The sequence below is a fragment of the Anser cygnoides genome, chromosome 9 (genome assembly GCF_040182565.1).
Source record: "Anser cygnoides isolate HZ-2024a breed goose chromosome 9, Taihu_goose_T2T_genome, whole genome shotgun sequence".
Classification (NCBI taxonomy): domain Eukaryota; kingdom Metazoa; phylum Chordata; class Aves; order Anseriformes; family Anatidae; genus Anser; species Anser cygnoides.
This window is the reverse complement of record NC_089881.1, coordinates 3,827,315-3,844,038: the sequence shown is the minus strand read 5'-3', so window position 1 is coordinate 3,844,038 and position 16,724 is coordinate 3,827,315. Positions and strand designations below refer to the sequence as shown.

General features: G+C 40.9%; 2 protein-coding genes across 6 annotated transcripts in view; one reads left to right on the top strand and one right to left on the bottom strand.

The window, feature by feature from the left end:
• The window catches only part of COL4A4 (collagen type IV alpha 4 chain), a 68,080-nt gene extending 63,429 nt beyond the window's left edge, over window positions 1-4,651 (bottom strand). The window contains exon 1 of one of the 4 annotated variants that reach the window (XM_067002221.1): window positions 4,500-4,651. The gene's annotated coding sequence lies outside the window, so the exon portion shown is untranslated. Of the gene's footprint in view, window positions 1-3,530; window positions 3,669-4,499 lie in introns of those variants that run through there. The other 3 variants (XM_067002220.1, XM_048063051.2, XM_067002222.1) reach the window with 3 other exon arrangements.
• Window positions 3,657-16,724, top strand: part of COL4A3 (collagen type IV alpha 3 chain) — a 62,367-nt gene continuing 49,299 nt past the window's right edge. For both annotated transcript variants that reach the window (XR_007163046.2, XM_048063055.2), the window contains exon 1: window positions 3,657-3,899. Coding sequence is in view for 1 of the 2 variants with exons in the window: in XM_048063055.2 (XP_047919012.2) it covers window positions 3,789-3,899 (111 nt within the window). In the remaining variant the exon portion in view is untranslated. The remainder of the gene's footprint in view (window positions 3,900-16,724) is intronic.

Sequence of the window (16,724 nt, the reverse complement as noted above, 5' to 3'; positions counted from 1 at the left end):
GCACTATTACCCCTATTAAGCAGCATTTTTATCATCTATACAATTATTTCAAGAGGGCTATATATCAAATTACAGGTAACATGAGAAGAGTACAAGATTTTACTCTAGAAAAGATTAGTCTTCACCCACTGTTTGAAATAATGAACAAAGAGCATCTTACGTAATTATTTCTTAAAAAGCTATCATACCTACTGTTTTTGCTAAGAGCATTAAAAAAAGATGACACCTTTCTACTGTAAGGACCTAATGAACTTACTATATATATATATATAGTCTAGATATTAATATCAAGACCAGAGTTAGCAGTATCTTCTGCAAACTGAGTTGGATTGGTTTGTAGGCATCTGTACGTGCGTCTGAGCAAAGGAGGACTACTCTGCAGCATAAGCATTATACAGTTTCAGGTCAAGAGTTATATTCACATGCATGGATAGACAACACTCATAGCAAACATTACCTAGATTTTTTAACTTTATTTTTAGGCCATTTTTTCCACAAGTTTTGCCAGGATTTAGGAAGCTGGAAGCTCTATGTGCAGGACTGACCAGAGGGCTCTGCAATCCCAGACAGGTAACAGTTTGCATGCATACATTAACTATACCATGCATCTGTGACCTCTGACTTGGGTCCAGCAGAATACATGCAGATTTATGTGAAAATGTGCTGCACCAACTTTTTTGTAAGCTCAAGCTCCACAGATCTAGAGAAGTGGCCAAGTCCTGTGCAGACTTCCACATACCCCATTTAAGACAAAAGCTGAAATCCTTTAGAATAAGGTACCTCTGGCAAAGGATTCACAGAGGTTATCTCAAAGTGAAGGCTTAGAGGCTTGGCTTTTCCTAGGATAGCACAAGTTTTTATAACCTTTTATTTTTCCATGCTGTAGTCTTCCAAATCTGGGGAGGTTAATTTTGAGGAGACTGAACACTGCCTAGAGTAAACAGCCAGGCATTCACTTCCTTTGGAGAAGTCCCCTGAGTAAGCAAAGGCGATCAGCTACTGAGAAGGGAGCAAGGACACGAACCTGGAGCAAACCAGCTGCTCTCTTTCAGCTGTTCAACAAACAGCTATATTTTCTTTGTAAAACAAATGAATGTGCAGTTCCGGAAACGTTACTGTCTTGCTTTCTGTAATTTACTGTCACGGCTTGCTAACTAGAACTAATTTGTGAATAATATTGACTCCTATGTGTATGCACAGTATATCCATATCCCACGGTATGAAGAAGAGACTCTGTAAACTACCACACACTGACTAATGAATGAAGAGCCTACGGGCAACCAGTCCATGCTGCAAGATCACACTCTACATATACTGTACAGTACTCCCTTCATCTGCCAAATTCTTAGCCTCTTTCTGTGCCCCAGTTTTTCATCTGTATGGAAAGAAGCAAGGAAGGAAGGATGCACAAATACTTTGATACCTCACTGATTTTTTTACATTACTAATATAAGCAAGACTGTGAGGCATTAAAATACAACAGGGAGGGACTGCCTCAAATGGAAATTCCAAGCCAGTCATAAAGTGCTAGACTTCACAGAAATTTGTTCTTGTTGCCTGCTATCCATGTCATTATTTCATTATCCAGACAACTTCTGAAAATGATGAAGAAATTCAATTTGGTATGCTTGCTTTGTATTAGCACAGAAGCTTTAATTTTCAAATTATATTCCATTTTGATCCAACCCATTGACATAGTTTGAAATCATACTTAAAGCATGAGTGGAAGACTTAACTCTGTTTGCTTTTTCATCATGCCCACCTAAAACCCATCATTTTCTGAACAAGCTTCATATAGTTCAAAGTGTTTAGCAGCCAGTGCAAGAATATAAGGATTATAAAGTGTTATTTAGGCAGATATAGCCATCTGATCTCATATTTTACATTTTGAAGTAATCACAAAAGTTACTGCCACAGAATACTTACCTAATACTCAAAGTGCAGAGAAAGCTCGCGCTTTAACATAACCTAGTGTTTAGTCTCTAGACTACAACCGTGAAGGAAGACCATTTCATACCTGGGGACTCTGATGAAGTAAGACCACATCTCCCTTGTCAGTATTTTCCCATCTTTGCTTTTAGACTTGTTGATTTATTTTTTGGAAATTGCCACATGGGTTTTCATCATTTGAAAACTGACTTAATAGCTTTGTATTATAGCAGTATTTCATTCACTAGGTCCTCTGCATATATTCTTTTCTCCTCATAGTGTTTTTCCTTATTTCTTCTGTTTCTTCCAATATTTCTTTGGCATTGTATTCAAAAGCCCCCGTTAAGTATCTTCTTGTTTACTCAGTGAGAGTTATACCATTCATCCTGCGTCTGAACTTTCACCATTTCTGACCATTCTCTTCCACTGACCCTGTTGTCCCAGAGAACCTCACACCTTCTGTTTTCACTTTTGTGTGGCACTCTGCTACCTTCTGTCTAACACCAGTTCATCTAATGTTAAATTTCAGTGATGGATTTAGGTGCTTACAATGTACAGATGCCTATGGCTTATAAACTGTAGGCCACATTTTTGTCCTTATTGCAGTATTCGTGCATAAGAATCATAGCACTGCTACAGTCGATTGGTTTAGGGATCTCGCAAATGGATGGATTTAGTGATTTTCTCCCTGAGGTATCATTTTCTCTACATGGTCACCATCAATCTGGCTTGAAAAATAGGGATTTTTTTTTTCCTTTTCTTTCTGTACCTGCCAGCTTGCTCTCATCAATCGATATTTGGGATTTTAGAGTAAAGACGATCATGTCTGTAATGATGTACAAGATCTTTGGCACTGAATATGATACTCTGCTCTTCCAGAGACGTGTTTTTGCTGTGGGGAAAAGTAGCCTCTACTAACTCGCTTTCACAGCAGATTTCAGAGGGGGTTGACAGCGCACTGTACTGAATGGAGACCCGGCTCTTCCACTCTCACGCCTGTATGAGCGGCTGTTTTACAAAGCTCTGTGGTTAGCTTTATGCTCATGAAAGACTTTAGATTTCTATCTCATGAGTAATCCTGACTAAATTCAGATACATATATTATATTGTTGTACAGTTAGGCTTTTCCTGTATCGCTTGTAATGCTCACCAAAACCCCTAACACAGGATGTCCCGTACAGCACTTCAGAACACTACAAATAAAGTGGGGCTGGCCTGGCCAACGTACCTCCAAAGTCTGCCCAGCAGTCATTTTGGTGAGATGTTACTTCTGCCAGTAATACAGATGCGATAAACTTTACATACTGCCAACACTTCACAAATCACGCTTCCATTCGGAAAACCTCCCTATTACTCAAAGTTGTGTGAAAAGCCCGGGCAGAAACGCTTCCCGGGGGTTGACAGCGCTGCAGCGGCCAGCAGTGTGTAATTAGCCACCTGGTCTCCGCCGCCTCATTACCGAACCCCCGCTGAAAGCCGAGCACAGCCGCCAAGTCCCGGTCCCGCCACACCCGCGCACCTCAGAGCTGCTCCCCCGACCCCTCTCCGGCCGGGTCCCCATCCCGGTCCCAGCACGGCGCGGGGCTGCCCCCTCCGCTCACCTCAGCTCCCAGGTGGGAGAGCCCCCGGCTCCTCGCCTACCCCGTGCCCGACGGACGGACGGACGGACAGACGGCGGTGCCCCAGGCAGGGGACGCGGGGCGTGTGGGGGTGTGGGAGAAGAAGGGTGGCCCCGCCCCGGCCAGCCCTGTCCCCTGTCCCCACCCCGAAGGGCCGGGAGCGCTGTGGAGGGTGCGAGACGGCAGCCCCGGGGGGCACAGTCGGAGCGGCCCGAGCCGAGCTCCGCAGGCAGCGCGGGGATGGCCGCCGGGGGCTGTCCCGGCCGCCTGCTGCCGCTTCTGCCCCTGCTGCTGCTGGTACTGCTGGTACTGCTCGCCCTGCTCCGGCCGGGCCGCGCCGCGGCGGCTGAGGTGAGTGCGGGGGACGGGAGCGCGCTCGGAGCCGTGAGGAGGGAGCGGGGCCGCGCCTCAGGCCTCGCCTGCCCCAGCCGCGCCGCGCCCTCAGGTGCCGCCGCCCCGTCAGGGCCGGGTGCGCGCCGTCCCCCCCCCGGTTGTGTTCCTCCCGCGGCAGCAAGGTGTTAATTTCTCCTCGTGTGCGGTTGCTTCGCAGCCTGTTAAAACACCTCGCCGGTCACCGTTATGAGGAAACTGACCGTCTACTTTGCCGCTGTTAAACGGAGCCAAATGCTGCTTCTGCTGTACAGATTGTCTGAAACAAACTAATTAATAATAATGTGTCTTGTAAAATACTGCACCTCTTTCGTTTGCTAGTTCTGTGTCCAGAAACAGACCAAGCACCTCACCCATCATGTTCTTTCCTGGCACTCTGTGACTAACCTGCAGTAACGTTTAGTCGTTTAATAAAAATCTAACTGCTTTATTTATGAATGAGTTAAAGCACCTCCTGGTTCTTAAGTAGAACAGAGGGACCAGACCTATTTGCCATTCCAGTAAATTACTAATTTTCTGCAAAGTTGTTTCAGGCTCTGCGTAGAAAGCCACACGAATAACCTGTAATAAGTCCTGTCTCCCTCTTCTGCCAGGTTGTTCTTAATTCCATTCCTCCTCCTCTGCGGGCATCCTCATCGCCCTCCTTGCTCCTAGGACGCAGACATCGCAGTGTGCGCTTCTGGATGGCTGTTCACAAACACGGGCTGTGCACCGGGAACGCCTTCCCCAGCGCACACATGCTTTCTCTAGGCTTCTGTTCTGCCTACGTTGATCTCATCATGTTGGTTTTTTAACTACAAGGGAAGGGAGAAGGAGGTGTATTGACAGGAGACCACATATGTCACAGTAAAGCACTTTCTAGCGTGCTCGGTAGGATCCTGGAGTGTTTGCCGGTCTTGCAGACTCAGGTACCTCAGTTCATTAGCAGCCTTTTTGCTAAGGGTAAATCACAAAGTTCCAAGGTACCGGTTTTCTAAATTGTTGTCATTACTAGATCCTTGTTTATGCTTAGGTCTTAAAGACAGGATATAGGACAGTGAGAAGTGTCTGCACTTCTACGAGATTTCTACTGAAATCTTGCTGTTTAAACAAAGCTTGAATACAAGGTAGTGATTCAGTGGTTCTCTGAAAGTTCAGATTTCAAATGTTGTCTGAGATTAGTTTAAACTAGATTCACAACAGATAACTGAGGTCAGTTTAAGATTCAAATGTCAGTTTCTGCTCTTCTGGTATATTCTAAAGAAAAAAATCTAAGAATGTTTTCCTAGATGATGGAGGAAATTGGAACTTTAAAACCAAAAGCTTAATTTGACGTCCTAATTAGTGGTTAATGTTAACTGGCATGAAGTGATTCATTATAATAATTGACTGAATAAGTCAGTGCATCTTAGCTGGACTGTCCATTGCAAGGAAATAGTCATTATTTATGTTTTAAAATCACGCTACATTTTCATATGAAAATTAATTGATATTTGACCAGCTATATGAATAAGTTAGAAGATGTTTCAATATAGAAAAGTTTTCGATTTGTTTCTTAATCACTTAATAAGTAGTTTATTCCAAAAGACAAGAAATGAAACTATTAATTTTTGCCTGCTGCTGTTGATATAGCAAGTTTTGGTCCTCACAGCCCTTCACCGTCGTGACTTCCCTGTCCTTAGGAGCCTGAACTTTCTGGCACATGCTAGGGAGTATTATTATCTGCATTCCTGGCCACTGGCATGCTCTAATCACATCTTCTGAAAACTCAGCAGAAGTAGCATCTTCCCATGTCAAAGGCTTTTCAGCTTGCTTGATGTATTCCTTCACTCCAAATATTGATGTTATAATCCCTTGGATTTTTCCACTGTTCATTTAAATACCTTAGAATAATACAAAATAAATTTTTTTTTTTTTTTCCCCTCAGGGAATGAAGTCTTTCTCATTCCTCATATTTTTTTTCCTCTCAGAAAAAAAAAAATTGCTTTCCTTTTCATTTACTTTAACAGCATCTGGAGCTGGTATTATCTTCATATGCACATACAAGCCAATTCTCCTGAGAGTGTCATGACTTTAATATCATCCATGCTTTTCTTTTCTGGTTTACAGTGATGTATGTCTTGAAGTTAAACATGAACCTAAAAAAGCTTCCTGAAATTTGTTGTTTCAAATAACACCAATAAGAAAAAGACATAGGTCAGTTTATCGGTAACTGCTCCTTAGTAGCATTGATCACTTTTACGGTAGCATCATGTTGACGTGTTCAGGATAAAAGAAGGCTTCTACTTGGGCGAGATTACTTAATTGCAAGTTAGTTGTCCATTGCCTCACATTACTGCTAGTGCTGAATTTTCATTGTAATACAACTACAATATTGTGTTAGCTCACGGGATAAAGTCAAATACTCTGTATCCTGTATTTGCATCAATCATTACTCTGCATTTTTTCATCATGGCAAAGGAGGGGAGATAAAATACAAAAAATACAAAAACAGTGACTACAAAACTAGATAAGATCTTTTTTTCCATCCTCTTTCTTGCTTATGTTTACTGGCTGTGACTAGATGCAAGTGTTTACTTTCCACAATTAATTTTTATTTTTTTATTTTTTGTCATGAATTTTAAAATTCACAGGCAAATACTTGTAAGCTAGTCTCTTCTTTATGCAATACTGATATTTTTCCCTAATTATATACAAACCATATTGCTGTTCCATAGATCATAGCACATGGCTCTGGAAGGGAACAGCACAGTGTTCTAGCTCAGCCATGAGCACGTCCAGGTCTTGTAAGAATGGAATGCAGGCTGACTGGCTTTGTGGACCTAGGAATCAAAATGTTGGAGGGACAAATTAGTGGCACAGTGAGAATGGGCCTTCTCTGCCGGCCTTTGGAAACACCCAGGCTCTGTCCCATGAGGCAACTGAGAAGGGACAACATGCACCTGAATATGCAAAAGAGTTCACTGAGCGTGTTAGAAGAAATTCTTTGTGAAGTGCTCTCTTTGATTTGGTTAATACGATCCCAAGTCTGAAGTCAGTGGGGGTGTTACTCTGATAATTGACCCCAGTTTATACAAGATTGTTCTGATCCTGATTGCCTCAGCAATTAGTTGCAGCCATCATTTCCATAAACAGGCCAATGTCAGAGCACTGCAGAAGAATGTTTTTCCCACTGAGCCATGATCGGAGTTACTGTGAATTGGTAGAATTGCCCTAATGTTGGTGTATCACACGATTGATGGAGTTCAGCTCCCTTACACTGCATGGAAGCTTGCTCTGGTGGCCCAGAAAAGTTAAGTGCTCTGTTTAGAGCTGCAGGCCACAGCATACAGCTGAAACAAGATGAACCTCCTTAGGCGATCTTCATAAAATGCCTGTGAAAACTGAACTGTTAACACTTAATGTGTTGTTTTTTTCTAACAAATCTGCAAAGTAAATATATTTTTAGCCAAAACTATATAATTCAAGTTATATTGCTGACTGAATAATATTAAAATGATCAAAGTAGGCAGGCAGACACTGGTTCTTTCTTAATCGCTTTGCATTTCATATAGAAATAACACCATTTTATTTTGAGATCTGTGCAAGCACTCTCTTCTGCAGTACCTAGAGCTGGTTTATCATAACATGTCTTTGAAACAAAATACTTTGCTATTAAGTGCAACTAGTATGGGATGTCCGGTCATCTATTTTACTGTCACATTCTCACCCCGCTGCCTAACACAGTAATACTAGAAGGCTCAGTATGCTGGCATGAGTTACAGAAGCTTAGGAGGACAGTGAAATACAAAAAGGCTTTTTTCTTAACTGTTCACAGTCTCAGTCTCTCTTGCACGCTGAAGTTCTGTTTTGTCACGCAGTCTATTTCTAGTTTTATTTTCATTCTTTGTCTTGTTTTTTAACGTAGAAGTTTTGTGATAGGGTACAAGTCTCACAGGTTTACAGGTTTTCCATTTGGCCTGGTTCAGTGAAGGCTTTGTAATTGGGACTTGAAGCTGCATTTTCCCATTTGTAGAGGAAGCTGCAAGAAAAAGCAACCTTTTTTGTTGTTGTTTTGCTTTTCTTTTTTTTTAAATCTGTAAAATCGTAAAGCCTTTCCAAAAAGCAAAAACCAAAGCATGTGCAGTAAGCTTTCTCTGAGCAAGCTACTGTTGCTTTCATTTCTATTTGCACCACTTAACAGAAGATACACACCAGGAATTTTATGAATATACGAATATACAGGCCTGAGGAGACAACAGTTATAATGAATACCATTCCCACACTCAACAGTTGGGAAGAAATGGTGTGATATAACGCTAATCATATTATGGTAGGATGGCAAAAATTCACTAGTTAAATTATATGTGTTCTGTGCTATTATGTTGCTCTTTTAAGATGCCTTCCTCTTAGGAAGGAAGAGCACGGATGAATAAGCTGCTTAAACACCCTTAAGTTTGCTACACAAAAAATTCTGTGGCCTGAATTGCCTAATCTTTTTTTTCCCCGTGGATAGGAAGAATATTTATTTGTGTTGTCCCAATGTCCTGTTCAAGGTCAGGAGAAAAAAAAAAAAAGAAAAAAGAAAACACAGAGATAGTGTTTATGGGACTGTCTTTGGAGATTGAACCAGTTTGAATGTATTGTGAACATTTAGGTCCAGTTTCTGATAGCCCTCATCACAGTATCTTCCACCCCAGTGAGATTGCTTGTAAAGTAGGGCAGTGGTCACTGCATCAAAAATTCCAGGGTTCCAGCAGAAGAAAGCAAGCCATCATTCTCTCTGCTTAAAGAGGGCATAATTCTGTATCTTAAAAAATAACAGATTCAATTGAATTTCGACTGATTGTTTTCCAAAACTGCCCACAACGTGCCAGGTTTAGTTACGTAGACACAGTAATTTTAGGCAGCTTCTACAACACAGGCCAAGGCGGTTGTCACTGAGCTCACAAATTTCAGTTGGGGAAAACTCAGGGGTGTTTTTTTTCTAAATGACAACATTTTACTTGTTTTATCCAAACATAAGGATGACAACGTGCAGGCACAATGAAGATTGCTAAGCCCTACTGTTCTCACACTCCCTAATTCTTTACCATCGGTGAGCTGGAGAGGAGAAGGGAGTAGCGCCATGCAATTAATTGCACTGTATCTGCCTGGACAAGAATGCGGCTGGCACTGTGGAAGTTGGACGTGGAGCTTATGAGGAAGATGGCAGAGCGGTATGCTTTCATCACCACAGTATAAACAGCGATGCTATGGGAGCTTCTTGGAACTTGCACACAGCTGGGTTCGTTCACAGCAAAAGAGGATATGCTGTTCAGTTACATGTAGTACAGAAGGAGAATTGCAGAGTGTTTTAAGTCTTTTTTTTTTTTTCAAGTGCATAATATACCTCATTTGAACAGAGGCTGCGAGAGATACCAGAAGTTTTACAAAATTTTGTTTCAGTTTTGCACTGTTCTGTGTCAGGTTTTTGTTGTTGGTTTGTTTCTTGTAACAAATGTGAATACTACTAATGAAGAGACTTAACTAACAACAAAATTGTCATTAAGCGAAGTTCTTATGCAATATTTTTTCACTTTAAAAACTGATCAGGATTTCAAAACTGTTTAAATTTATGAAGTGAAAACAGTTTCTGTACCCATGTACCTGTGACATAGTAGAAGGCTGTCTAACTGTTCATCTACAGCAGCTTCTCCCATTTGTCCATATCAGTCATTTACCATTGATTTTTGGTTGATTTGCAAATGCAATTATAAATACATCTTCCTATTACATTAAAAACAATCCTTTTCAAAATAACTCTAGGCTTTAAATTAAGGACAGAAAGCAAGGAAGTTCTTATCAAACACAGATAGGCATATGTTGTATGTTCACATTGATCACAAATTGTGGATTTGTTAATTAGACACACAATGCTGCTGCTGTGAAAGGTTCTGAAGATTTTTTCCAGAGATCATAAGTGCTTAGAACTTCTCTTCCATGCCTCATGCTGAAAGCAGCACATATCCAGTAATATAAGGGCCATGTTACCAGGGAGGGGTAGTGATTCAGTAGCTATTCCCTGAGCAAGGTTCCCATTACACGTGTTTAATGGAGCTTATTCAACAACAGCCGTGGCTAGAGCATTACAGTTGTCTTCCACAGCCTCCGAGATCAGTTCTCCCTGCATAAGACATTGACTGAGTTATTTATTAGTTAAAATTGCAGGTGTGTTTCTTGGTAATGGAAAGTAAAAATGAAATAATTTGTGTCAGGTGCAAGGTATTCGTCTGATAGGCAAAATGCTGTGAATTCTGATAGCATTCGTTGCTGTTAACAGGAGTCTTCTAAGGTAGGAATGTCTGGCTGCCTTCCAGTTCACAAGTGACTACACAATGTTTCAGGGTTTGGGAACTGACATATTTTCCTTTGTCTCATCATCTCCTATTTCTGCTCTATGTTGTCTATACTTATTGAAGGCTTAATAATTTGGTTTTGTTGTACTGGTCCAGCAATCACTAAAAAAACACAAAGTTCTTCATAGTCTTTGATAATTTTAATGAATTCATGTTTGATGCTTAGAATGCATGAAAAACTTTTAGTATACAGATTGCGATTATGAGAGTGGTATTTTGTTATGATAGCAATGTTTTGGAGTGAGGGAGCTTCATTCTCCAGTACCTTGTACGCTGCATAGTGACCTGCGGTTGTGCAACAAGAGGAAAATGCTGCCGAGGTCACGTATTTACTAACTGAGTCTAGGTAGAATTACTAACTGTGCTTGTCTAGCTAAGTATCCTAATGCAAGTGCATCTTAGACTCAGAAAAAAATATTTTCTTTATATAACTTTTTCCACACTAGGAACTTTTTTCATGGGATACAAAGATGATGAACGGCCTAGAGGGGATGATGTACGAGGAGCGGCTGAGGTCACTGGGCCTGTTCAGCCTGGAAGGGAGGAGGCTGAGGGGAGACCTCATCGCAGCCTACAGCTTCCCTTGAGGGGGAGTGGAGGGGCAGGCGCCGATCTATTGTCTTTAGTGACCAGCGATAGGACCTGAGGGAATGGTGTCAAGCTGTGGCAGGGGAGGTTCAGGCTAGACATCAGGAAATGGTTCTTCACTGAGAGGGTGGTCGTACACTGGGACAGGCTCCTCTGGGACGTAGTCACAGCACCAAGCCTGTCAGAGTTTAAGAAGCGTTTAGACTGTGCTCTTAGTTACATGGTTTGAATTTTGGGGTAGACCTGTGTGGTGCCAGGAGTTGGACTCGATGATCCTTATGGGTCCCAACTTGGGATATTCTATGATTCTATGATTAACTTTCTTTATGGTGGCTTGCAACTCCCTCACGAGGGGAGCGGAGGGGCAGGCACTGAGCTCTGCTCTCTGGGGACAGGGACAGGACCTGAGGGAACAGCATGGATCTGGGACAGGGGAGGGTCAGGCTGGGTGTTAGGGAAAGGTTCTGCACACAGAGGTGGTCGGGCACTGAACAGGCTCCTCAGTGGTCACAGCACCCATCCTGCTGGAGCTCAAGGAGCGTTTGGGCAGCGCTCTCAGACACATGGCCTGGTTTTGGGGTGGTCCTGTGTAGAGTCAGGGGTTGGACTCGATGGTCCTTGTGGGTCCCTTCCAACTCAGGACGTTCTATGGTGCTGTGATAATATTTTACACCTATTTTTATTAGATGCAATAGAAAACACGCAGTAGAGAACATTAGAGAAATGGGTGTTTTGTAGTTTTAAACAGTATATGACCATCAGCTATTTGAGCAATATTATTCTGGTCTGAGTTGTGGTTTGTAGATGTGGCTGGAATGTGTGAAGTGATTGCTTTGCACTGAGGCAGCTCAGGAAGAATTCAGAAATCTCCGTGTGTCAGCAGCCCTGAAAATACAGTCAAGGTTCTTAAAGGAATTGGCTCACTGATACATCATTTTTAATAAATATTGGAATTTAAGGGAAATTACAGAAAATGGGAAATTAGCCGATAACTTACTGCTACTTATAAAGGACTGTTGTCATGACATACATAATTTTAGGCTGCTCATGATATCATTATTAAGCAGAAAGGCGGGGGGAAAGAAGTGTTACCACAGAAAAGTAGATCTTGTCCAACAAAAGTTATTTCATGTTTTAGTGGAGTTCTACTTCAGTGATCTTTGAAGTTAGAAGATAAAGACCTAATTACAGGGTGGGTGAGATGCTAATAAAAATGAACTTTAAATGAAAAATCAGACTTGCATTGTTAATAATGAGCCAGATCAGCGTCCAGAACCAGCAGTGCAGGCAAGTGACAGCTTCAGCACTCACTTGAGAGAAGACACCTGGGTTATTCTTACTGTCCGCTGTAATTAATGAATATCACTTGCGCTGCTCTTAATTCATGTTAAAATTCCTCATGTTGCACAGTCATCTTTCATTTATGTTAACCAGTACTTACCCCTGGAATCAGTTGCATTCACCCATGAAATTGAAGACCAATCAGGCCAAAAGTGTGAATTTAAGCCCCGACTCAACCAGGTTACTTTGTTCCTACAGCACACATTTAATTTCAGCTCACCTTTCATCTGAATGTCTTTGTTACTCATCCTGGGTGGTTTTGATATAGGCTTCATCTGAAACGTGCTTAAGGAATACGGTACCTGATCTTTGCCATCTCTGTCCTTGCACAGGTTTATTTGTTTGTGTCTTTTAGTATATAAATAATGTATTTTTAAATTGTAGCTGACCATTATGGCTGACCTACTATACTCTTCTCCAGATCTAGAAATAAAAGCAAATGCTCTGTCTCCTCTGTCATCATAGATGTCTTTATGGAACGATGTGTGGAGAAATACTGGCACGTCCTCCTCTCTGGCTCATTTTATATGTTCCCCATCTTCTTGCCGTTAACCCCCTCCCCAGGTGACTGTACTACCCTCCAAATGTGAGTGACAGAACTCAAAGCCTGTGCTTTTGGTAGAAATGCCTATCGTTTGCTTTTTTTTCCTTGCATTGATGCTTTGTGATCTCTTTTGAGTCATTAGGGTTTGGTAATATCCCTAAGTACATTCTCTGACATCCTCCGTATAGCTAGGTCTGTCAGCATGGTGCCGTGAGCTGGGTGACATTCCCTGATGCTCCACTATGACTGCAGTGCAGGGAGTCGTGGTGCCATCCTGAACCCACATCGAGCTTTGCTTAGGTGACAATGCAGTCCTAGTATGGTTCTTCTTCCTTCTTTCATTGTTGTTTCTTTGAGGGATTCGGTAAAGGGAGAGGACTCACTTTTTAAACAGATACTTAAATTAGTCTCTGAATTGGGGGAAGGAAGACGTCAGAGCCTCACAGAATCCAATCCCATAGTGTGGGAAGGGCACCTCATCATTACACATACCGTTGCAGGAGGCCCTATAGTGGAGTCACCCAGTGAATAAAACTGCAGAAGATGTGCTGCTGCAGAATAGGTGCTTCAGTGTACACTGCTGGAATTATTTAAAATGCACGTGCTACTACACTACCACTCAAAACTCCTCTGAAAGGAAGTCTTCTAGGTTACTCTAAGAAAGTGTTGGGTTTTTTGTTTGTTTGGTGGTTGTTGTTTTTAATTTTGCTTCATTGGTTAATTTATTTGACTTGTTATCCACACAAGGACTTGGCTTTCTTCATTAGCCTAGATTTTTGGATCAGAAATCTAGTTCCATCTCCCTATCTGATTATTTGAAATAAAACGAGGTGATTATTAGAAAAATCACAAAGCTGAAAAACACGCAGCAACTTACAGAGATGTTATTGTGAGTATTTTGAATAATTTGTTAATAGCTAATATTAAATTTCCCTATCTTACAACTTGGCAGTAGACTATTGCTTTATTATGATCGTTTGATAAAGAAGCTGCAGGCATCTTGCAAGGCTGTGGAAACATCCAGGCAGCATCAGTAGTGTAAGTGAGCAATGACTTTTTGGTTCAAAGCTCCTTTACAGAAGGCGTAATCTAATCTTATGTGAAAATCATATGCCAAAACATTTAGTGTTATCCAACTAACTGTCTGTGTAATGTAGAATCGTCTTTGGTCTTTTCAGTTTAGTTTAAAGTGAGATGCATTCACAAAAAGATCTAAATTGATTTGAAAGCTAACTAATGGCAAATTAAACACATTCGAAGCATTCTGACTTCTTGAAGAACAAAGGCTCTCTTTCTTCAGATGGTTTAATAACCTTCATTAGTTATGTAGCATCATAAGTTTTTACATGTTCATGCATTTAACTTCACGTTGGATTAATCTGTGATTATAAGTTAAAAGTAATATTTTCGTCTGTATCCGTACATACCAGGGCTTCTGCAGATTATACTTATTAGGGAAGAGTCATGTCTCTTGGTGATTTCTCTACGTGTCCTCAAAATTGTGCTTTGCATACAAACACTTTAAAGAATGTGCTTTTTTCTTTTATAGTTAGAAATAAGGCGCAACTCCGTTAAGGTCTGTAGAATTACAATGGCAAATACTAGCAATGTAGAAGCCTGTGAGTATTTATGAGGAAAGCTCACTCTGCTCAGCAAGGATGTGCTCCCAGGTACTCTGAATAAATCCAGAGAATTTGGACCACTTCAAGTATTCTTTCCTAGTAAACGGCACCTTCCCTGGGCTGAGGTGGCTACTAAATCTGTAAGTTAAATCTTTGTATTAGCAGTTGAGTTTGCAAAGTAACTGGGTCTCACAGCTCTTGTAGTTAATTTACAATTTTCGTATGCAAGCCTTAAAAACGTGATAGCTTGAGTAACTCACCAGCAGAAAAGTGCGGTGTCTGCAAGTGAAGACTGCTTTTATCCTATTGTGTGATGAACACATCAACATGAGCAGGTACTGTTTTTATACTGTTTATCAGACGTGTACCAAAAATGTGTCAGTAAAATGTACTATTTTGTAGAGAATTCTTTGGGATGGAAGGTAATGTTATTGAGTAGGAAACAATCCATTCCCAATTTATTTTGAGATGTCTATTACTTTATCATTTTATGCTTATACTTAAAGGCTTAAGATACCTGTCATATAATTCAACTGGTGAATTTAGAATACCCAGTGGCAAACTTACAGACCTCACCAAGAAGAAATCAGGATAATATTTGATGTTAATTCTGAGATACTGTTTATTCTTGTGCCTCTGGTTATTAAATTGTACTGATTAAAATAATATCAAAGATACCATAGTCACGTCTCGTCTGTTTTACAAGACAACATTGATTTCCAAATTTCTGATGCAGTGCTACTTAAACTCTAGCTGTCAGATCTAGGGAAGAAAGTCTTCTTAAATCTGCTGAAGAATTAGTTTGCAACACTAAAAACCTCACCTGTACCATCACATAATTGCCTGTTAATCTGTCCACGGAACACATTGCTACAGACATTTCTTGGGGGATTTGCTTTTCATGGCTGATGGATTCTAATTTATGCTTTATTTTGTAAATAGCTGTTCACTTGAGGAATATTTCCTGCATCTGTTTTTAAACTACTAGATGGAGTTCTCACCTAACTTCAGCCACCTAAAAGACAGCTTCCGCCAGCAACTGTCTAGCCCCCAGAGAACGGCAGATACCTGCAGGATCCTTCCTTCATCCGAAAAGAGGCACCTAAAAAGACAGAATGAGTTGTTCCGAACTAGCTGTCAGGTTCCTGTGTGGAGTCAAGGGAAAGAGACGGACACCATCAACTGTGTAGGAAAGGAAGGCAGATACCTGATACCGGATACCCTGGTTTTGGCTGATAAAGATAGATGAAATCGATCCTAGCTTGTGGGAAGAAAAGATGCTTTTCAATTCTGTAAAATGTTTTACCTGAACATACTGCCACAGAGAGATTCAAATTTAATGACAATCTGACACCATCCTTTTAAAATGTCACGGAGAACGTTTTCTCTATCTTTTGCTTTCTGTTTTTTTTGAGAACACCACTGGAAAAGTTATAAATTTGGAACAGTGCTGCCGTTGTATTATGAACAGCTGTAGGGGTTAATTAATTCTGTCTTCAGCATCTGAATAGAAATTTCATGTCGTACCATATTAAAGGCTTTGATCGTGTAGGAAATATAGTTCCTCCCTCTTTTCTGAGTTTTATGAAACTCAGGAAAATACCATCATAGCCAATGTAGGATATTTGTCCCTTTCCTATTGTCTGGAGCTGTACCATAGTATAAGTAATTGTGATAAACAAATAGACTGAAATGAGAAGCTGAACTGAAAAACAACCTTCTTTCTATAGCGGTACAGTTGAAAAAGTCGTTCAGCAATAGCTTCAAAAATAAATGGAAAAAAAAATAAATAAGAACAATAAATGCACATTACTCCATATCTGTATGGAATATATTGCTTCAGTAGCCTTAATAATACTTTTGTATGTACAATATTTATGTTAATATTGATGCTTTTTCTCCTCCACTCCACTGAAATAGGACATATCTACGTAAGCGTAGAAAGAAGTCCTTTGCAGAGTTAACCCAGCCCAACTGGACTGGCTCGGGTATGGAGTGCATGGTAGCTGTAGCAGGATCAGGGCATGGGGGGTTAACATTTCTCATGCTCACCAGAGGATCTCAGATGTGTTTTGCAGCTCTTCCTGAGCTCACTGCTAAAACCACTGTTGAGTACATGAGCTAGATAATTTAGTCATGCTTTCTATCCGGTTACACTCTGAAAATCCTTGTTGTTGTTTGTTTTTTTTTTACTTTTTATATTAAGTTTTTAAATGAATCATCAGTGTTTACTGCTGTGATCCCAAACTCTTAAATTTCACACATCATACTGATATTATAACCCTGATTGTGTCGAGCACAGCTTCTTGGCCTTTGCCCCAACTTTTAAAGGGAA